The sequence below is a fragment of the Haliotis rufescens genome, unplaced genomic scaffold, assembly GCF_023055435.1.
Source record: "Haliotis rufescens isolate VD_foot unplaced genomic scaffold, xgHalRufe1.0.p SCAF_1, whole genome shotgun sequence".
Lineage (NCBI taxonomy): Eukaryota > Metazoa > Mollusca > Gastropoda > Lepetellida > Haliotidae > Haliotis > Haliotis rufescens.
In genome coordinates this window covers 83494661-83518812 of record NW_025963779.1, presented here as the reverse complement: position 1 = coordinate 83518812, position 24152 = coordinate 83494661, and the positions used below count along the sequence as shown (strand labels likewise).

Below are 24152 nucleotides of genomic sequence, written 5' to 3'. Positions count from 1 at the left end.
GGACATGTCCTGACCCGGAATCCCAACAGGGAGACAAACATGCGGTACAGGGGACATGTCCTGACCCGGAATCCCAACAGGGAGACAAACATGCGATATTGAGGGCATTTTCGTACAGGAATCTCCACTTGCAGACAATCACACAGTACTTGGGACCTCTTTCGACCAAGAATCCCAACAGGGAGACAGGGATGGGATACTGATGACCTATTCTGACCCACAACCTCACCAGGACAGGAGACAAACATGGGCAGCTGAAGCCCTATTCCGCCCTATTGAGTCCCAACTGGTAGACTGTACTGGGGACCTATGCTAACCCAGCATTCCCACAGGGAGAAAACCATGCGATACTTAAGACCTATTTTGACTTGCAGTCCAAGTATAAGAACTGGGAATTTATTCTGATCCAGAATCCACCCTGGGGGACAAGCATGCGGGTTTTCACGTCGTGGTAGATTGGTGTCGGAGCGAAGCACGAAGAGATGCAGGCCATCGGCGTTCACCATTTCGGTGAAACCTACGAGCACGGGTTTGGAGATTACCAAACATTATTAGGGCAAAACGGTACTCGAACCCACGATCATAGGTTTCCAGCACGCCTACGACTGCACAGCGAATTGCCGCGTCGTAGATGACTGGGCCACCAGTTCCCTATATTCTGTAAATAATCGCGTCTGGACCAGACCATCAAGTGATTGACATCATGACTGATTGATTGATTGATTGATATCCAGCTATATGCGGCGGTCTGTAAATAATCAAGTCTGGACCACATGCATCAACCAAGCAAGCGAGGCTGACCATCCGATCCCGTTAGTCGCCTCTCATGACAAACATAGTCGCATTTTACGGCAAGCATGGGTGTCTGAAGGTCAATTCTAACCCGGATCTTCACGGGTCATTGACATTTTGAGAATCGATCCATTCATTTGGGATACGAGGGCTGCATCGACCAAGTCAGCAAACTTGACCACCAGATTCCGTTAGTCGCCTCCTACGACAAGCATGGGTTGCTGAAGACCACTTCTGACACGGATGTTCAGCAGGTCACTTGATGGGGAAAAGGAAACTACGTGTTATAAAACAATGCCAGTACCTACCCATATACCCACTGCAAGACAGACGAACAAATAAATAATAATGACGACGAGGTCAATCGTGCCCACTCCGGCGTTCGCAAACGCGCTTCCAGTGGCGTTGAATCCGTCAGTGGTTGCCATCTTTATTTCCGAACGTCAGCAATCACTCGTATTCTGAAGTCCGCCGACTGACTGTAATCATAAATTGAAAATATGACCATGCTTGTTCTCATCTTCTCAGTTTATTAAACAATACTCATTTCTCGCAAATAAACAAATTGTAAAATACAATATGCCCTTAAGCTATAGTATATCTGTTTGTATTTAAAATACCCCTTAAATTATTTGAGATACAGTTATGTCCGGTTTCTGTATAATTGTAATATTGAAAATATGCTTTTGTAAGTCACATGTGCTCCAATTCCGTTTTACAGTATAGCTTGTCAGAATAAGTCTTAACGTCTTTGTGTTGCGTCAACTATGCTCAGAGTGCAATAAATTTACTTACAACCAGCATTGGCGCGTCAGTCATTTGTATTGTTAATATGAAACATATTCTATTATTCTATTGACAACTGACATTGTATTAAAGTGCCGAGTTTAGTGTGTGGCCAGCTGTGCTTCTTGGTATTCTTGGTGCGAAATTAAAAAAAAGTTTCCTTCCTCATCACCGTGTTTATGAAACATTAAACAAGCCTACCGCCGCCCTGACTTTTGAGATAGATCTAGATGTGTCTGAGTAACATTTTGTAATATCAATTACGTTTGAGAAAGATGACTATCTGTGCTACATTAATCCTCCTGACTCATTGTATTTGTTTATGTAGTGACTTTCTATTTTCCCCCATACTAAGGGCTATCATGACAGGACCGCCTCCGTGGTCTAGTGGTAGAGCGTCCGCCCGGGGAGTGGAAGGGTCGGGGTTCGATCCCCGGCCGCGTCATACCAAAAGACGTTAAAAGATGGTACTTGTTGTTACCCTGTCTGGCGCTCGGCATTAAGGGGCTAAAACAAGGACTGGTCGGCTCTGAGTCAGTATACTGTGTCTGAGTGGGGTATTCATGTTAAACTGCTGCATGGTATCTCAGTGAGCTAGCACTGTAAATCGGCATCAGTCCGGACTAGTACAAGCAGCCACACACGCACACACACACGTGCATGGACGTCGCGTTATAAGTGCAATAATCTTGAACGCGACGTTAAACCCAACGTCACCTCACCTCACCATCATGACAGTATGCTACAAGTGTCTGTTGTGTACACAGGTCGGAGACTGAGCATTCCGTGAAGCCATACAGGCCATCTGGTGGCACGTCGCCCAGTGCACAGATCACAGGTCATTAATCAGGTGAAGTTTAAGCAACGTTGGTCGCGGAGAGGAGATGGGTGGCTGACCACGCCCAGCAGCCCCTGAGAATTTCTAGGCCTTCGGCCCTGTCTAACACTGAAGCACATAGGGCAATCATGTAGTGGCTTTGATCAAAATATGCCTCAGTTTACCCAGCAGTGAATGAATACCCAGTAGGATGGGATGGCAATGTGACTGTCCACCTTCAAGCTCCTCTCAGACACCCTCCAGGGATCATGTCCCACATCCTTGGCTCGTTTAAGAAAACTGGGGAATTATTATTATTTAAAAATGCAGCAAAGAAGGTTTGGGTAATCTTGACACGCAGCCCAGACAGCGTACTTTTCTCAGGAGAATGTGGGAGAAACATTTTGGAGAATTAGAAGACACCCTAACACTGCAGCCTTCTGCATTACCCAGATTGTCAGAAGGGCTGTATTCCTGGCAACAAACCCGGGTACTCTTCCTGTTAAGGGTGAAACGATACACCGATATTCCGATGCATCGCGATACTTGACCCACGATACGATATACGATAAACGTGGGCCCATTTATCGATACGCCACGATACGGAACGCAGATCTCAAGTACAGCGTTTCCTCGCTTTTGTGCCTTTCAATAAACCGCTAACTTGGTTAAAGCGCGCGGTAACGCATGGCTCCCCAAAACGTACTTACATTTTTGATAAGCTCAGGTTTTACACTGACAGATGTTTTTCCCCATTTCAATAAACATTATCAGCTGATCACCGCAAGCACATAACACCGGAAATACCAGTCAGCAAAACCGAACTGAGGTACGCAATTCAATACCATCATTATACTATCTTGTTATTAAAACGTGTTCATTGTATATTTGGACATGTGTTTGTAATATATTTTATTAATTTTATTCAAAATTTCATTTAATATTGTTTTCATTAAGTCAGGTGAAATCGTGCGTGAAGAGATACAGCAACCACGGTCAGATTACCGCTTTTGACGCATTGAAACGAACTCTTGTTGCTAAAGAATGGATACATATATTAAAATGCCATACTTTGACTCGTTAAAAGTCATATTTGTGGCAATTTGGCTAATATGTGTCAACATAACATTTTCGCAATCGAAATACCTGTCGCCGCGCGGGAAGTCCCTACGGTGACTGGTCAAATTGTTCCATACGTAAAAATATCCTGCAACAGCAATCACCAGTACCAAAATGCTACGCTTGTGTTTTTTATAATTTTAAATACATATATAGTGAAAGCTGCAACTGAAGTAACACGATATTGGAATATATTATTCCTGATAAAACAATAATTTCCGATACATTATCTCGACCATTGCATAAACATTCTTTGAAGTTTTATCACTAGTGAAGTACATTAATTATTTTCTGGTGTTTGAACTTTGAATTGTTTTGAAGGAAAGTTAGAGAATGTTCCACTTTGAAGCTTTACAACTTCAGTAGTCTTGTTATTATAAACTATTTTGACTGTTCCAAAATCATGAAAGGTTCAATCTTGACATGCTTTAAGTTTTTGTACATTGCGTATCGAGATACGTATCGTATCGTGACCAGAATATCGAGATACGTATAGTATCGTGACCTTCCTGTATCGTTGCAGCCCTACTTCCTATGTCAGTCAACATATTGGGGAGGTACCAAACCGAAGGCACCGAGAATTGGGAGTTGGACAACTTGGTACTTGGGATGCAAGCTTGACAGTTCGAAAGCGAGTCTGCACATTTGCCATGTTTTTGATGAAGCTTGTCAATCATATTGGTGTCAAAAGGGACAGAAAATTCAATAATATAAATGATTTCCTTGGATTTATAAAAAAAGACAAGATCTGTTTTTTTGGCCTGGCTAGGTCTGAGGCTGTATACGGGCCTATTCCAAAGAATTTTGTATTTATCATTTTCAATGACGCCCTCTGCATAGTCCGGGTCTTACCTTGGATGGACCTCTGTGTCAAAACCACAAGCATGGTAATAATATGTCCATCATGTCGCTTAAGATACTGTGTTTGTGCCAAAGCTGCGCATTCACCGACAATGAGCTGGAAAGTCTCATTAAATTCATTACATAATCTACATTTCATATTTACATTTTGATGCAAAATCACACATTGATGGTTTCGAGTGGGAAGTGACTCGTCCTGAACAGCAAACAGAAAGCCTTCTGTTTCACTTTTCAGGCCAGCCGCATTCATCCATACGACGGATTCTGCACAGTTGCTGATCCGCGCAACACACTGCACATAAACTCGATGCAGTGGTCGTTTAGATAGTCCAGCAGTACAGAACCATCAACAAAATCATCATTGATACTGAGATTATGTCCCACATCCTTGGTTCGTTTAAGAAAACTGTGGAACGCCATATTTTCATCATGAGTCTTGACATTCTTCACCAGATGATCATTAAACAAATGAATGTATGCAAAAGTGCACAATACAATTCTATCATGAAGTACCACGTTAATCAAACCACACCAGCCCATTATGATTGGTTAATATAACCGATTGAGGGAAGAGCGAGGGTGGTGGGGTATATTGTCTGACATGATTCTTCGTGTGAGGGTGTCAATACCCTGAATTCGTCCAATTAACAACACCAAAATAATATGACAGGACGGGTACAGCATAAGTATTTGTGGCTTTATTGTGATCGTTTAGCTCTGAACTCCAGATTTTCTCAAGTCTACATTTGTACTGTATCCGAAGTTTTTCCTTGACATGGGCATTCTGGAGTGTGTCCCTAACCCACATCCCTAAGTATGTATCGGCCTGGCCTTCCACGAGTTACGAGTCAGTAGCTCTTCCCCCAAGTAAATGGACTGATCCTCCCTGTTCCACCTTGCCATGTTTCAGGTGAAGGACATGCCGATATCCTTAGAAAAGGACTCGACAATGAGAATCTGTTTTTTTAGTGTGGATTCCATAGGCAATAAGTTCAAGGTCATCCATATAAAGGAGGTGAATAAGGGGTGCTTGGGATCTCTGCTGAGGAGGTCCAGGATGATAACCTTCCTCTTTGCTAAGCAAAACAATTACGGTCACGTTTATTGTTATTATTATTTGATCATAATCATTATTAACTATTAATTTCGAATAAATGTAGATGACCACAGTTACTTTGCCTTTAGGTATATTACAATAGTGTAAATACATAACTTGTTTCTACAGTTGTAGAATATGGGAATATGGGAATATTTGTTGGGAATATGATAAATTATGCAAGTATGTTGGTCACATACAGACGTCTCAAGGTACCAAATACGAACTATCCTACTATCAATCTATTTACTTACATCAGGTTATGCTTGTAAATACTAGTATCAATTGCTGTCCGTCAACTGATCGCCGGTATTCAGCGGCCGTGACAATAACTGTGAAAATGTGCGTGAATATAACTTATAACATCTAACTACTCTTGTTCTAACTACATTGTACATTGCATTAGTAAATAGGTGAGGGTTCGGCAGCTGTAACCACTAGACCTGGAAGTTGATTTGATAACACTGTAAAGTGTGCCCAGCAATATTCACACTATAGGGCGGAGGTAAAAATCGGGTTGTAGTCAAACGGCCTCAAAAAAGTCAAATTGTCCACAAACCCATAGTCAAAATTACCACAAAAAACGTCATAACGGCCATAACAAAAAATGACCATGATAATAAAAAATGAATATTCAATGGGAGCAGGATGTGTACAGAGTATACATGTCAGATGTTATTAATAATAAATGAATATTCTGTACTTACCAGTGTATCAATCTGTTGTGAAAAAAAGAATACTACGAACCAACAAGAAGAAATCTTCGTGGCCTGGAGATTGTACAATGGAGCGACATAACACCATCTGAGCTGTTTAACATATGTGCTCCAAACTATGCACCAGGGGTTTAATATGTGATAGGGATGTGTCATATGTGGTGTGTAGTGCTGAGTCAGTGCTGAATTAAGATCTGTGTGCATATGGTGTTACGAACTGTTATACAATGTATATAATACAATTAATGTTACACAATACTTGTGTTTGTCTTCTATGTGGCCGTTATGACTTTTTTGTTGTGGCCGTTATGACTTTTTTGTGTGGCCGTTTTAACTATGGGTTGTGGTCGTTTTGACGTTATCTTTTGAGGCATTCTGATATGAGGCCGTTTTAACCCGCTCCCAAATAATCAAGCCTGACATCACGAGCATTGATCTACGCCAGTAGGATACGATGAGCGCTGTAGGGTATAACAGAAGACGCCTTCCAGCTATATATGGCGGCGATATGATACTAAACATTAATTACAGTAAAGGACCTACATCAAAACATGAACAAAGGTTTACTTATGGTGAACAGATTGAAGTGATGTCATTCTATTAATAGTAGGGGGCACAGCTGGCCCAGTCGTCTAAGGCGCCGCGATCCGCTGTGCAGAGTTGCGTCCCTTTGGCGCGCCAGAAACCTATGATTATGGGTTCGAATCCCGGTTCACCCCAATTATGTTTCTAGGTTTGTCAGCACCATACCCTTGCTCGTGGGTTTCACCGAAGTGGTAAACGTCTGAGACCTGCATCACTTCGGGCTTTACTCCCACATTAAGCTGACACGCCGTGATATAACTGGTATCATGTTAAAAGCGGCGTTAAACCCAACTCACTCACTCACTCACTCACTCACTACTAATAGTATGATATTTTAATTTCATATAGAAATATATTTACTCAAATATGTTTTACTTTAACTAAATAGACAAAAAAGGGCTTAGTACCTGTTTAAAGGATGATGTTCAAAGATCAAGCTGTAAACGTTGTAAATAGTAGATTGTAAAATTGTACATATTCTCATATACATTGTACATCTCTGGTGCGGAGATATGGCGTAAAGAAGGAAGAAAAAGTATCGAAATTATACATACGAAATATTGTAAATATACTTTGAAAATAGGATACAGATCTTTAAATATTGCTGCAGTAGGTAAACTGGGAAGAACGAGTAAGTATGAACATGGTGTTGAGAGAGTAATTAAGTATTGGATTAAGCTATTGAGAATGCCTGCAGGCAAATATGCAGAGCGCTATTATTTCATGTTGTGTATTATGATGAATTACGTTGTAAAAATTGGGTTTAAAAATATACATTGTTATGGTAATTGTTATGTATGGTTGATGTAGGATGTCGGAGACAGTAATTCTTTTATTTATACATTTATACAAGATATTTGTATGTGCAAGAATGGTCCGACTGTATCTCAAATTCACCATGGCTAGAATTATATTGTACCTACAAATCCTTATTACAACCTGCACAATATCTGTCAAATGACGACATCTTATTAGAGTAAGCTCTTTATCTTGAAAAAATGTTTATGTTTAGAAATTCCAAAACTAGTATAAATTGAATGTGTCTATATTACCAAATAATTTCTGTTCTGCTCTACATAACGGCTGTCCGTTAGAATTCTGTGCCAGCCACATGTAACTGGATGCTATTATAAGCAGCCTCCACGCCGTCACGGTACAATGACATACAAGCAGCCAAGTCACCGAGCCTGCACACCAAATCAGTCGCCTCTTACGACAAGCATTAGAATGCTGGAAGGTATTCCGCCTTGGGTACTCGCGAAGAGTAATTATGCGGCAGGGCATAGGATTAGGAATAGCACAAGACAAAGGTTTGAGGTTGTGTTAATTCGTGTTAAAGTCCAATTTGACGTATTCCGCCATACACTTACCTGACTGAAACCCTGTTCAGAGATTCGTATCAGAAACAACCCGGTAGATCCAAGTTGTAGGAATGCCGCTCTCATGAATATCCCGTTTCTGAGCTGTCCGTGCAAACATTAAAACTGAAGTCTCAACACACCCCACTCGTATTTTACCTATGACAGTGGATACCAGGTACATGGATATCAGTATGGGACACTAGTTTAGGGTGGCACTGCGTGCCTCGGCATACTACAGGTGCGACAATGCTCGGAGGCTTATACAATGTATGTTCACATGACGCGATCAACACAAACGTGACCTTAACGCATACAACCTGGTCTACTTTCTACTGCTGCGGCATGAAGCCAGCGTGTCGCCCTTTATTGTAAGGCTCAGCTACACAACGTGAACTACCTGTCCCTCTATCAACCAATAGGAAGGTATGACACTATAATTCACGGCTGCAAGTAGTGAAATGTGTTTCCTTGACCCGAATAAATAACAATCATGTGTTGCGCCACTCATTCAAAGGGGAGCGTTGTGTAGTCGTGTTCGTCCAAGCGTTACGACATATACATCCTTCTGTTTCACTCAGGAAATGTGTTTCTATAAATATGTGCTCAATTTTTCTGTATGTATGTATGTATGTTTTGTGTGTGTGTGTATGTGTGTGTGTGTGTGTGTGTGTGTGTGTGTGTGTGTGTGTGTGTGTGTGTGTGTGTGTGTGTGTGTGTGTGTGTGTGTGTGTGTGTGTGTGTGTGATGAAATTTAGTGACATATTTGATGGGATATTACAGTTATTACAATTTGACAGTACGGAGGCATTTCCGGACTGTTTATTTTGTGCATAGTCTATGGAGTTTTGTAACCTGATTATACATGTACCCGTAGTGTGTTGTACCTGTAAACCTTGTCACGTGATATCACGGCACTTAAAAGTACTGAATATTCTGACTGTACTGAGCTTTATTTTTTATACACACTGCATATGCACATGTGCACAGATTTTTTGCACAACTGTGTGAAGTAATACAAAGGGCATTATCTTCACGGTTTAGCTTTTCAGGCCACTTTTAGTTAGGTTTCACTGTTATATTTAAGTTCGTTGGTCGTAATGTGACGAGGACACACTTCTTTGCATAATTTGCTTGTTGTTCAGAGTATCCTTAACATACAAGTACATATTATCACTTGCTTCTATCAGGGCATCCTGATTGTGGTGGTTGGCACAACATTTATGTTGTTGTCCCCATTAATATTTCTGATTACTTGTTCATGTTTCAGCATCATGAGTAAACCGCTGCCTGAAGAGTTCGAGAAACGTATTTCCTCCTCCAGACTCTTGGTACCTGGCCTTCTGTTGATAACCCAAAGGACCTGGTACAATGGATGCGAGCATACACCCAGGCCAAGGTCAAGGCTGAGGATGGTTCGTTCATCTTGCCTTCTAACCCAGGCACTCCGCCAGACTCAAATAACTTTTCCATTTCAGGTACTCAAGCACTGTTACGTTACCACAGGCACAAAAAGTTCCATCTTTTTCAGGTGACAAGAAGGGCGACACATCTTTTGATGTTTTGACATATCATGTTGAAACAGGTCTCTTTCACCACATGCTGTTGCTAACATAGTCAATCAATCCCTGCGTGGTGGTAAGGCAGCGACGGTAGACCACAGAAGAAGTTGATGCATGGACATGCAGGTTAGAATATTTACTCATTCAAGCAGAGGCACAAGGACCAGTTCCCCAGGCAACCAGGAAGGAGATGCTCCGAACATAGTTATGGTCAGGGTCGAAGCCAGAGACCAGGGATCAGACAGCTCAGAGCCCTGCGGAGAGTGACATGGATTTGCAATAGAAAGGACCTGTGGCCAAGAAGAAGATGTAAACTCCAGGTATGACCACTGTGAACATACATGACACTGGATGAAGGCTATCAGGGGGATGTTTAGACACCTGACTGGTAAAGTTGCAGAACTGAAGAAGCAACAGAACCACCCACTGCCTGTTTCCTCTATTCCTTGGGTGAACAGAAACCCAGGACTCGAAGAACCAGCACCGATCTGCAGCCTCCACCTCAACAGTATTGGCCACGTCATCCAGGAATGCCATCAAGGTACCAGGACGAGAGAGGGAATTCCAACAAGTACCATCAGTCCCTTACAGCTTATTCAGAATCACTGACTAAGAAGCTGCAAGAAGCCTATGACCTGACATTCAATGCATCAAAAGACAGCCCAAGTTAAGCACAAAGCCAGCTATGACTTGAAAATTAGAAGAGCCACTGTACAGAGAGGTGATCAAGGCCTGGTGAAAGTCTTAGCCTTTGATAGTAAGCCCAAGTTTGCAGATCGCTGGGAGGGAGGGCCTTATGTTGTTCTCTTGCAACCAAACCAGGATATCCCTGTGTTTGTAGTGCAGGGAGAGTATGGTGAGGGGAGGAAGAGGACGCTGCATAGAAACAATGTCCTGCCCACTGGATCAGTACCAGCGATCAGGGATAACAACAGCCTACCAGCAGTCAAGAAACCAACTCCAAGACCAAGCAGGACAGTGAATAAGACTGCAGAAGAGGATAACCAGCAGTTACTGAGGATGTTACCATCTTCAGTGAAGACGCTGTGAAGATAATCTGGCTACTTCAGAGACAACAGGTGACGATCTACAGTCCCTTTGGAGAGCAGGTGATGCTTCTGGAGGTGCCTCCACCTGCATCTCGTGATGCTAATTCTTACATGAACCTAGAAGAACTGGTAGACTAACAAGGAAGCTTTCCTGGCAGACCTCGGGAGATTATGTTATGTGCCAGACTTCCGATCCAGACTGGCAGCAGAAGAGTTGACGCCTGCAACATCTGGCAGAGACTGGCATTTTTGGACACATCAGCACCAGCGTCTCCAAGGCATTGCTTTCCCTTGTTGATTAAGAATCGGAATGACATGGACCTCATTTTTCAAGGGAGGGACCTGTGACAGCTTTAGCTTTTACTGAATTAAATATTCAGTCAAGTATGTTTTGAACATTATATACTCCACACTTCATCTTTCCTAATTCTCTATTTCAGCTCACCGCGTGAGTATTTTGACACAACCACATCTAGTACACTGTCACACAAAAGTTTGCCCAAGCACGCCCTTTACTGAACTTTAGTCTTCAACTTAGTAGTTTATTGTCTTCAGTTTAAAGAGTTTAGCTTCAGTACAGTTTATGTCACATTTTAACATTTGAGGTTACTGTCAGATGGTCATAACAGTATTTGAGGCGTTGGAGTTTTTGTTATTCACATGTGGACAGGTTTTTGGTGTTTGAACGTATTCCTAGGGGTTTTAGGATGTTGTGTTTATGCTTTCGATACTTTGGCTGTTTTGTCATGTTGTAAATATTAGATAGTTCATGGTTACTAGTCGTGTTACTGTATGTTAACGTATAGTACAATGCATTCCAAGTGTTATCATTTACGAAAGGTACACAATTCAGTAAGCGCTAATTTAAGGCAAAATATGTCATTATCAAACTAAATCTTCAAGTAATATAAAAGTGATGTATGCTTGTGTGAAGTATGAATGAAAGAATGCGAACCATATGCGACGCTAGGGTACATGTTATGTTGTGCACGAAGGTGTTATATATGTCACGCTAGGGTACATGTTATGTTATGCATGCAGGTGTAATATATGTCACGTTAGGGTACATGTAATGTTATGTATGAAGGTGTAATATATGTCACGCTAGGGTACATGTTATGTAATGCATGCAGGTGTAATATATGTCAAGCTAGGGTACATGTCATGTTGTGCACGAAGGTGTAATATATGTCACGCTAGGGTACATGTTATGTTGTGCACGAAGGTGTAATATATGTCACGTACATGTAATGTTATGTTATGCACGAAGGTGTAATATATGTCACGCTAGGGTAAGGTTATGTTATGCACGAAGGTGTAATATATGTCACGTTAGGGTACATGTAATGTTATGCACGAAGGTGTAATATATGTCACGTTAGGGTACATGTAATGTTATATATGAGGGTGTGATATATGTCACGCTAGGGTACATGTTATGTTATGCATGCAGGTGTAATATATGTCACGCTAGGGTACATGTAATGTTATGCACGAAGGTGTAATATATGTCACGCTTTGGTACATGTTATGTTGTGTACGAAGGTGTAATATATGTCACGCTAGGGTACATGTTATGTTATGCACGAAGGTGTAATATATGTCACGCTAGGGTACATGTAATGTTATGTATGAGGGTGTAATATATGTCACGCTAGGGTACATGTTATGTTATGCATGCAGGTGTAATATATGTCACGCTAGGGTACATGTAATGTTATGTATGAGGGTGTACTATATGTCACGTTAGGGTACATGTAATGTTATGTATGAAGGTGTAATATATGTCACGCTAGGGTACATGATGTTATGTATGAAGGTGTAATATATGTCTCGCTAGGGTACATGTTATGTTATGCATGCAGGTGTAATATATGTCACGCTTTGGTACATGTAATGGTATGTATGAAGGTGTAATGTATGTCACGCTAGGGTACATGTCATGTTGTGCACGAAGGTGTAATATATGTCACGCTAGGGTACATGTTATGTTGTGCACGAAGGTGTAATATATGTCACGCTAGGGTACATGTTATGTTATGCACGAAGGTGTAATATATGTCACGCTAGGGTACATGTAATGTTATGTATGAAGGTGTAATATATGTCACGCTAGGGTACATGTTATGTTATGCATGCAGGTGTAATATATGTCACGCTAGGGTACATGTAATGTTATGTATGAGGGTGTAATATATGTCACGTTAGGGTACATGTAATGTTATGTATGAAGGTGTAATATATGTCACGTTAGGGTACATGTAATGTTATGTATGAAGGTGTAATATATGTCACGCTAGGGTACATGTTATGTAATGCATGCAGGTGTAATATATGTCAAGCTAGGGTACATGTCATGTTGTGCACGAAGGTGTAATATATGTCACGCTAGGGTACATGTTATGTTGTGCACGAAGGTGTAATATATGTCACGTACATGTAATGTTATGTTATGCACGAAGGTGTAATATATGTCACGCTAGGGTAAGGTTATGTTATGCACGAAGGTGTAATATATGTCACGTTAGGGTACATGTAATGTTATATATGAGGGTGTGATATATGTCACGCTAGGGTACATGTTATGTTATGCATGCAGGTGTAATATATGTCACGCTAGGGTACATGTAATGTTATGTATGAAGGTGTAATATATGTCACGCTAGGGTACATGTCATGTTGTGCACGAAGGTGTAATATATGTCACGCTTTGGTACATGTTATGTTGTGTACGAAGGTGTAATATATGTCACGCTAGGGTACATGTTATGTTATGCACGAAGGTGTAATATATGTCACGCTAGGGTACATGTAATGTTATGTATGAGGGTGTAATATATGTCACGCTAGGGTACATGTTATGTTATGCATGCAGGTGTAATATATGTCACGCTAGGGTACATGTAATGTTATGTATGAGGGTGTACTATATGTCACGTTAGGGTACATGTAATGTTATGTATGAAGGTGTAATATATGTCACGCTAGGGTACATGATGTTATGTATGAAGGTGTAATATATGTCTCGCTAGGGTACATGTTATGTTATGCATGCAGGTGTAATATATGTCACGCTTTGGTACATGTAATGGTACGTATGAAGGTGTAATGTATGTCACGCTAGGGTACATGTCATGTTGTGCACGAAGGTGTAATATATGTCACGCTAGGGTACATGTTATGTTGTGCACGAAGGTGTAATATATGTCACGCTAGGGTACATGTTATGTTATGCACGAAGGTGTAATATATGTCACGCTAGGGTACATGTAATGTTATGTATGAAGGTGTAATATATGTCACGCTAGGGTACATGTTATGTTATGCATGCAGGTGTAATATATGTCACGCTAGGGTACATGTAATGTTATGTATGAGGGTGTAATATATGTCACGTTAGGGTACATGTAATGTTATGTATGAAGGTGTAATATATGTCACGCTAGGGTACATGATGTTATGTATGAGGGTGTAATATATGTCACGCTAGGGTACATGTTATGTTATGCATGCAGGTGTAATATATGTCACGCTTTGGTACATGTAATGGTATGTATGAGGGTGTAATATATGTCACGCTAGGGTACATGTTATGTTATGCATGCAGGTGTAATATATGTCACGCTTTGGTACATGTAATGGTATGTATGAAGGTGTAATATATGTCACGTAAGGGTACATGTAATGTTATGTATGAGGGTGTAATATATGTCTCGCTAGGGTACATGTTATGTTATGCATGCAGGTGTAATATATGTCACGCTTTGGTACATGTAATGGTATGTATGAAGGTGTAATGTATGTCTCGCTAGGGTACATGTTATGTTGTGCACGAAGGTGTAATATATGTCACGCTTTGGTACATGTAATGTTATGCATGCAGGTGTAATATATGTCACGCTTTGGTACATGTAATGTTATGTATGAGGGTGTAATATATGTCACGCTAGGGTACATGTTATGTTATGCATGCAGGTGTAATATATGTCACGCTTTGGTACATGTAATGTTATGTATGAGGGTGTAATATATGTCACGCTAGGGTACATGTTATGTTATACATGCAGGTGTAATATATGTCACGCTTTGGTACATGTAATGGTATGTATGAAGGTGTAATGTATGTCTCGCTAGGGTACATGTTATGTTATGCATGCAGGTGTAATATATGTCACGCTTTGGTACATGTAATGGTATGTATGAAGGTGTAATGTATGTCTCGCTAGGGTACATGTTATGTTATGCATGCAGGTGTAATATATGTCACGCTTTGGTACATGTAATGGTTTGTATGAGGGTGTAATATATGTCACGCTAGGGTACATGTTATGTTATGCATGCAGGTGTAATATATGTCACGCTTTGGTACATGTAATGGTATGTATGAAGGTGTAATGTATGTCTCGCTAGGGTACATGTTATGTTATGCATGCAGGTGTAATATATGTCACGCTTTGGTACATGTAATGGTATGTATGAGGGTGTAATATATGTCACGCTAGGGTACATGTTATGTTATGCATGCAGGTGTAATATATGTCACGCTTTGATACATGTAATGGTATGTATGAAGGTGTAATGTATGTCTCGCTAGGGTACATGTTATGTTATGCATGCAGGTGTAATATATGTCACGCTTTGGTACATGTAATGGTATGTATGAGGGTGTAATATATGTCACGCTAGGGTACATGTTATGTTATGCATGCAGGTGTAATATATGTCACGCTTTGGTACATGTAATGGTATGTATGAAGGTGTAATGTATGTCACGCTAGGGTACTTGTTATGTTATGCATGCAGGTGTAATATATGTCACGCTTTGGTACATGTAATGGTATGTATGAGGGTGTAATATATGTCACGTTAGGGTACATGTAATGTTATGTATGAAGGTGTAATATATGTCACGCTAGGGTACATGATGTTATGTATGAGGGTGTAATATATGTCACGCTAGGGTACATGTTATGTTATGCATGCAGGTGTAATATATGTCACGCTTTGGTACATGTAATGGTATGTATGAAGGTGTAATGTATGTCACGCTAGGGTACATGTCATGTTGTGCACGAAGGTGTAATATATGTCACGCTAGGGTACATGTTATGTTGTGCACGAAGGTGTAATATATGTCACGCTAGGGTACATGTTATGTTATGCACGAAGGTGTAATATATGTCACGCTAGGGTACATGTAATGTTATGTATGAAGGTGTAATATATGTCACGCTAGGGTACATGTTATGTTATGCATGCAGGTGTAATATATGTCACGCTAGGGTACATGTAATGTTATGTATGAGGGTGTAATATATGTCACGTTAGGGTACATGTAATGTTATGTATGAAGGTGTAATATATGTCACGCTAGGGTACATGATGTTATGTATGAGGGTGTAATATATGTCACGCTAGGGTACATGTTATGTTATGCATGCAGGTGTAATATATGTCACGCTTTGGTACATGTAATGGTATGTATGAGGGTGTAATATATGTCACGCTAGGGTACATGTTATGTTATGCATGCAGGTGTAATGTATGTCACGCTTTGGTACATGTAATGGTATGTATGAAGGTGTAATATATGTCACGTAAGGGTACATGTAATGTTATGTATGAGGGTGTAATATATGTCACGCTAGGGTACATGTTATGTTATGCATGCAGGTGTAATATATGTCACGCTTTGGTACATGTAATGGTATGTATGAAGGTGTAATGTATGTCTCGCTAGGGTACATGTTATGTTGTGCACGAAGGTGTAATATATGTCACGCTTTGGTACATGTAATGTTATGCATGCAGGTGTAATATATGTCACGCTTTGGTACATGTAATGTTATGTATGAGGGTGTAATATATGTCACGCTAGGGTACATGTTATGTTATGCATGCAGGTGTAATATATGTCACGCTTTGGTACATGTAATGTTATGTATGAGGGTGTAATATATGTCACGCTAGGGTACATGTTATGTTATGCCTGCAGGTGTAATATATGTCACGCTTTGGTACATGTAATGGTATGTATGAAGGTGTAATGTATGTCTCGCTAGGGTACATGTTATGTTATGCATGCAGGTGTAATATATGTCACGCTTTGGTACATGTAATGGTATGTATGAAGGTGTAATGTATGTCTCGCTAGGGTACATGTTATGTTATGCATGCAGGTGTAATATATGTCACGCTTTGGTACATGTAATGGTTTGTATGAGGGTGTAATATATGTCACGCTAGGGTACATGTTATGTTATGCATGCAGGTGTAATATATGTCACGCTTTGGTACATGTAATGGTATGTATGAAGGTGTAATGTATGTCTCGCTAGGGTACATGTTATGTTATGCATGCAGGTGTAATATATGTCACGCTTTGGTACATGTAATGGTATGTATGAGGGTGTAATATATGTCACGCTAGGGTACATGTTATGTTATGCATGCAGGTGTAATATATGTCACGCTTTGGTACATGTAATGGTATGTATGAAGGTGTAATGTATGTCACGCTAGGGTACTTGTTATGTTATGCATGCAGGTGTAATATATGTCACGCTTTGGTACATGTAATGGTATGTATGAAGGTGTAATGTATGTCTCGCTAGGGTACATGTTATGTTATGCATGCAGGTGTAATATATGTCACGCTTTGGTACATGTAATGGTATGTATGAGGGTGTAATATATGTCACGCTAGGGTACATGTTATGTTATGCATGCAGGTGTAATATATGTCACGCTTTGGTACATGTAATGGTATGTATGAAGGTGTAATGTATGTCTCGCTAGGGTACATGTTATGTTATGCATGCAGGTGTAATATATGTCACGCTTTGGTACATGTAATGGTATGTATGAAGGTGTAATGTATGTCTCGCTAGGGTACATGTTATGTTATGCATGCAGGTGTAATATATGTCACGCTTTGGTACATGTAATGGTATGTATGAAGGTGTAATGTATGTCTCGCTAGGGTACATGTTATGTTATGCATGCAGGTGTAATATATGTCACGCTTTGGTACATGTAATGGTATGTATGAAGGTGTAATGTATGTCTCGCTAGGGTACATGTTATGTTATGCATGCAGGTGTAATATATGTCACGCTTTGGTACATGTAATGGTATGTATGAAGGTGTAATGTATGTCTCGCTAGGGTACATGTTATGTTATGCTTGAAGCCCTTATGTATGAATGTATGAAGGAAGCAGGGTTTTAGTATTATATCTTAGAAATGTTTTAAGGTACTCAGCAATAGCGTGTGAATGTTTGTATTGATGCTGCTGTGATTTGATTGGTCTGCACAGTATGTGCGGGTGGCCAAGTCGTCCAGCTGTTAGTTACCCGGTTGACGAACCCAAGTCCACTCACTTGTTGGTGAGTTTTCTGTTTTCTGTATCTACCTATCTATCCATCCATCCATCCATCCATCCATCTGTCTATCTACCTATCTATCTATCATGTCATGTCTGTGACTCTACATGTGATTACGTGTACGTCATATAGCTGGGATATTGTTGATTGCGGCGTTAAACAACAAACAATTAAAACTATATACGTATGTTTGTGATATAGCATTAATAAAGTGTTCATGCAAAATAAAGTATGTCTATCTCTTAACCGTTATAATATTTGGTATAGGTCTCATTTATGATGAATGTTTTGCAATTGTTTGGATAATTTAACCTCAATTTATCAGTAATAAAATTAGTCATAACTGCCAACAACACCTGTGTCTGTTCTTCATGTTGTGAAGCAGTCCCGGTTTCTCACACCGGCATACTCTGCGTCAATACTGTGGGGGTCACGCAGATAATAAGAGATATAAGTATGAAAGCTTTCATTGTTTACGCAACGGATCCTGTAGCTTAAAAACGTACCCAAAGCTTTCAGATGACATTCTGGCTCGCATTCAAATGCCTTGCGACCCGTCGCATACCATCAGCTTTCCTCTCCCTCTCATCTGACCATATGAAAACAACGTCGAATTTTCAACTTCCAAGTACAGTTCAGCTGCCTCTGTCATAAACCATTTTATACCAACATTAACTATTACTTGTCATGTATTGCACGAATAAACCCATGTGTTTTGGGTAGCTTTTTCCATCACCTTCAATCTTCGACTTCCATTGTTTTTAAAAGTCGTTGTCCATTTTTCCAGTTTCATAAAAGTGCATAGTCAGTGTGACATGGGCATAAACGACATGCTCTTCATGTTAATCCCATTGTCTACATACGTTTGTCAACAAACTCATATGCTTGTTGTCGTATACAGTCATGTCCCATTAATCCGACATATGATTATGTCTGATTGACGAGTATGTCGGATAAACGAAATTAAGTAGTATCAACGTTGGTGATCGAAAATTGGTCAACTACACGATAGATAACGAAACAAACACGTTGTAATAAAAAAAGGAAAAAAGAAATGTTCATATTTTTGTGTTACATTGTTAGCGGAATGTGTTTTCTGATGATGCAACCTCTAAAGCGTAACACAAAACTAAATTTACGGTCTGTATGACTAATTCATCGTTTTTCAGGATTAACGATTAACTAATAACTAACTAATACTTAAACTCATCGAATCCCAAGTACAAAGACCAATGCTCATGATGTCAGTAATTGGATTGTCGGGTCAAGATTCGATTCTTTTATAGGCCGACGTCAAATAGCTGCAATATGCGAGTGCGGCGATAAACAACAAAGACACAAACAAACAAACAAAGCAATGAAACTCAATTGTGTGGTGAGGGATAATGTTTATCAACACTTCGGCATAATACTCCAAGAACGGATAAGTCGACATATATTCCATGGTCCCAAGGACTTCTTTTTGTACTCTTCGTCTGCTACATAAAATCATGGTGAATCAATCAACATCTGGACCCAATAATGTGTACATCTGAATTATTACATAAATCGTCATGGTAAAGGACCGGGCACAAAAGAAAGCATACACTTGAAAACTGGATGTGACAGAAAATTATAAACGTTATCAATATTGATATTAATTGTGATGTAATCCAGGTTCAATTTCCAACACCAAATCTTATACAGTCAAACACCGTTGTGTCGAACTTACGGTTGTATCGATGTCAAAGCTTGGTTCCTTCTATCATTTTCGGTTGTGTCGAAACTCGGATAACTCGAAGTATTTACGTAGGTCCCTTCAACTTCGACACTTTAGTGTTTGACTGTATCTAGAAACAGTCGCCGAAACACTACAAACATATGAAGTTCTAAACACTCCAATGGTACCCGTATCAAATACATCACCATCGAATAACCGTTTCTTGTTTGTTTCATTTTAGCCAACCCAAAACATTGGCTGTATACTCTCTTTTGCCCAGCAGTTTATAAACATATAGAACAGCACTGAACTCGAACTCCATTCTTCCTACAGTTGAGTTGAAATTGGCTTTAACGTCGCGTCCAAGAGTTTTGCACTTATATACTGACGTGCATGCACGTGTGTGTGTGTTCGTGTGGCTGCTTGTACTAGTCCGGACCGATGCCGATTTATAGTGCTAGCTCACAGAGATACCATGGCGCATTTTAACATGAATACCGCACTCAGACACAGTATACTGACTCCGTGCCGACCAGTCCTTGTTTTAGCCCCTTAACGCCGAGTGTCAGACAGGGTAACAACAAGTACCATTTAACGTCTTTTGGTATGACGCGGCCTGGGATCGAACACCGGACCTTCCGGTCTCCGGGCGGACGCTCTACCACCAGACCACGGAGGCGGTCTTCTTCACTCAGTTTAGGATTGACATAATACACTGTACGTGAATGAAACGTTACCGTTTGGTGAAAACTCAACATTGTATGTGTTCGTGTTTACAGAGAAGTAAGTTGGTCATAAACATATTACCTAATTTTTTTATTATATACAGTAGAACCCCAATTAACCGGACCCCAGATGTCCGGAAACCTTGCCGAAAGGGCGATATTCAATTATAACAAAATATATAAATCACTACATATAATGCTTCATTTTTCCTGAAATCCAGTTTCCAGATCAGGACAGTAAATTTCGACGACCAACAGTGTGAAATATACACTTAACACGATATTTGAATATATTATACCTGATCAAGTACTGATTTCAGATTCAATTTCTTCCGATCATTACATAATATTTTTGTGAGTTATTATTTTTGGGTATTTTTTAACAGCATCACCGATATATCTGAGACAAGATATGTGCACAGCTGGTTGCTATGTCCGGCCTTATTTACCAGAAAATACACACGGTAATATTAAACACGGCATATAAAACGACCTTAGCACAACATGAAATACAATTAACATTTTATAACTCATCATGTTAAGGGAAGTTTTATCTCAAGTTTTACTTTTTTTACAATTTTTATCTTCGCCTGTTCGCAGCACATATGACGTATTAATATGCTACGTGCACACACTATACATGCATGCCACAATATACGAAGTGTCTTAAATGGCAACATATAGTCAGATTGTTACATTTTGGCCCCAGTTAATCTAGTTATGGGTGAGTGAGTGACTGAGTGAATTGGGTTTAAAGCCGCTTTGAACAGTATTCTAGTTAAATCCTGGCGTGTCATAGAAACATCATCGGGGCGAGCCGGGATTTTTGTAGTTAAGTTTATTTCAGTATGAAGGCCACAGGCCCAAGTACAATGTACATACTTAGTACATGTATTATATACAAAGTGGTGGTACAATATCAAGAGGTACAGAGTGCAATTAAAGTGCAAATTAGAATTATAATAATGACGAACGTAATGATAGGGCATCTTTAATGTATTTAGCACATAATAAAAAGGTTTCAATGTTAGAAGTTTGTAGTAAAGTTCTGAGTTAGTGTTGGGAAAATTTGTGTGTCTGAAAATATCATAAGTTGGGCATACTAACAAAAAATTTAACTCATCTTCTATGATACTTTTACAAACAAAGACAAAATCTAAGGTTTTTAGGGACACCCTCCCGTCTACCTATATTTTTTATCATTTGTCATTCTCCAATTCTTAGTCATCCTAAATATTAAGGGTGACACGGTACGCCGATATTCCGATAAAGTAATGTCAGATAATGTACCCGTAAGCATGCCATCCTTTCTAGCAACCCGTGAAGATCCGGGACAAAACAGGTCTTCAGCAACCCATTCTTGCCGTTAAAGGCGACAATGATTGTCGTAAGAGGCGACTAATGGGATCGGGTGGTCAGGCTCGTTGACTTGGTTGATTCATGTCATCGGTCCCAATTGCGTGGATCGATGCTCATGATATCAATCACTGGATTGTCTGGTCCAGACTCGATTATCTACAGACCGCTGTCATATAGCTGGAATATTGCTGAGTGCGGCGTTAAACAACAAACCAACCAACCAACCAACCCTTCTAGCACTTGACTATAAACATTGGGATAACTGCATAGCAAAATCTGAAGTGTCATTGCAAACTAAGGGTATATATACACTGGACCATAGAACAGTTACACATATTATTTCTAAGGCATTGAATAAACGTGTCGGGATTTTGTGGTATCCATCAATAGCGAACAATAGGGAGAACAGCTTCTTTAGTTATAGCCTTTTGCACATAGTTACAGTTAACTCTGACTGAACAAGAAAGTCAAACGTGATCTGATTCACAGAATGTGTGAGCATTAAACGTATCAATAAAACCAAATAACCTTGTTGAGCACATTATATAGTCCACAAGACTTGCGCCGTTAGAGATAAAACAGGTAAAGCTACCACCTGTGTCGTGTGGAAAACGACCATTCAGCATATGTATTCCATATGTGCAACATGCAATAAGTTCTTTTCAAAAATTGTTTACTTCTTAAACTCGTCCATGGGTATATGAAAGGCATCTTTTATATATTGCATATCATTCAGATTTTGAATGTAAACATCACTATCATCATCATCATAAAGTATATATTCCGTTAATGATCATGTTCTTGCATTAAAATCGCCCACTCGTACAATGTCAACTTCACAGAAAAGCGTCAGTAGGTTAAGAAGACTGGATATAGTCAATACACTTATATCGCGTTTGTCAGACTTAACTGAAGCAAAATGTCTTTTTCAAATCCGAAAAAGTTAGCGTCTAAGAGAACATAAATGCCATTACTTAAGGATAAATTTACACGTTTCAATCCCTGTTTAAAAACATTTGTTATCAACAGTGAGTCTACACCTCTATTGTTGAACTCGCAATAATTTACATACACTAAGTAATCAAGAACGCACTGCTCAATGTTATCTTTTGAACAATGGCTACATATTCCAATTAATCCAAAAATATCAAACGAATCACAAAATTCATCGAATTGCGGCGCTTTAGACAACTTGGCTAGCCGCGCCCTTAACTCACTGATCAGGCCAGTATGACTTTAACTCAAGTGGCTGACGTTATCACAACCGAGATAAATTTTCCAATGAACAATATCATCACAACCTAGCTGTCTGATTGGCAGGTTGCCGTCTTGTTTTAAACAATGGAAGCGAGCTGTGGTATGTCACGAAGCCATTATGTAAACAGTGACCTTGAGCTTTGTGAAGTGAGAAACTTTGAACTCGTAATGATTAACAGTTGATTATACGGAATTTGTGCAACGTTGTCATCCTTCACTGCCGTTAGCTTTCGTTGATGACACATAGAACTTATCTTATGATAAAAACGACAAAAGCATTTAAATAATCATAACATACTCACGGAAAAAAGTAACTGTGCCTCTTATAAAGTTCAACATTTTTTATAAAGACGCTGTGATTCACAGTTTGCACGTGCGTGTTAATGCACGAATCACAATTTGGATGTTTGTGTGTTCGCTTGGAGCATGTTACTCACACGCGTGTTTTTTTAATGTGAACACCGCACAAATATTTGTTTAGCTATCACGTGCTCATAACAACAGTTTTGACTAACCGTAAACAACGCTTACGCAATGCCACGGCTTGTTGAAGATCAACGTCTACGCACTGTGAGTGATTGAGTTAAAATTTAACGTCACATCGGCAGTATTTCAGCCATATCGTGACGAGAAGTACATTTTCGATAATAGATTTAGACTAAATAAAAAGCTGTCAACGAAAGAGAGTACAATAACTAGAATATCACAGATTCGATTTAAAACTAGTTGAGAATATATAAAAGTCATAAGTATTAGCGAACAACACAATATAAAAATGGGCTAGAGATCGTCAGTAACGTAAGGTAGATCACCATACTAGGGACCATGGGGACTTACAGTGCCTTTGCTTCCTGCATGGACCCCGGCAGGATTTATATCACCCCTTCAGTCACTGGCGACAGTGTACAAATTAAGCCAAAAATTAAAATGACAAATATTCTACGTTTAAAAGCCTGGCATGCAGAAAAATACTTCGAATGATATGGG

At 39.8% G+C, this 24152-nt stretch overlaps 1 protein-coding gene across 2 annotated transcripts in view; it reads right to left on the bottom strand.

Moving 5' to 3' along the window:
- The window catches only part of LOC124136919 (sodium/glucose cotransporter 4-like), a 34295-nt gene extending 25748 nt beyond the window's left edge, over window positions 1-8547 (bottom strand). The window contains exons 1-2 of one of the 2 annotated variants that reach the window (XM_046502984.2): window positions 8143-8547; window positions 1101-1271 (exon numbers count right to left, since the gene is read on the bottom strand). In XM_046502984.2, coding sequence (XP_046358940.2) covers window positions 1101-1220 — 120 coding nt within the window. In that variant the 5' untranslated portion in view covers window positions 1221-1271; window positions 8143-8547. Of the gene's footprint in view, window positions 1-1100; window positions 1272-6178; window positions 6291-8142 lie in introns of those variants that run through there. The other variant, XM_048402503.1, reaches the window with a different exon arrangement.
- Between the last annotated feature and the right edge of the window lie 15605 nt (window positions 8548-24152).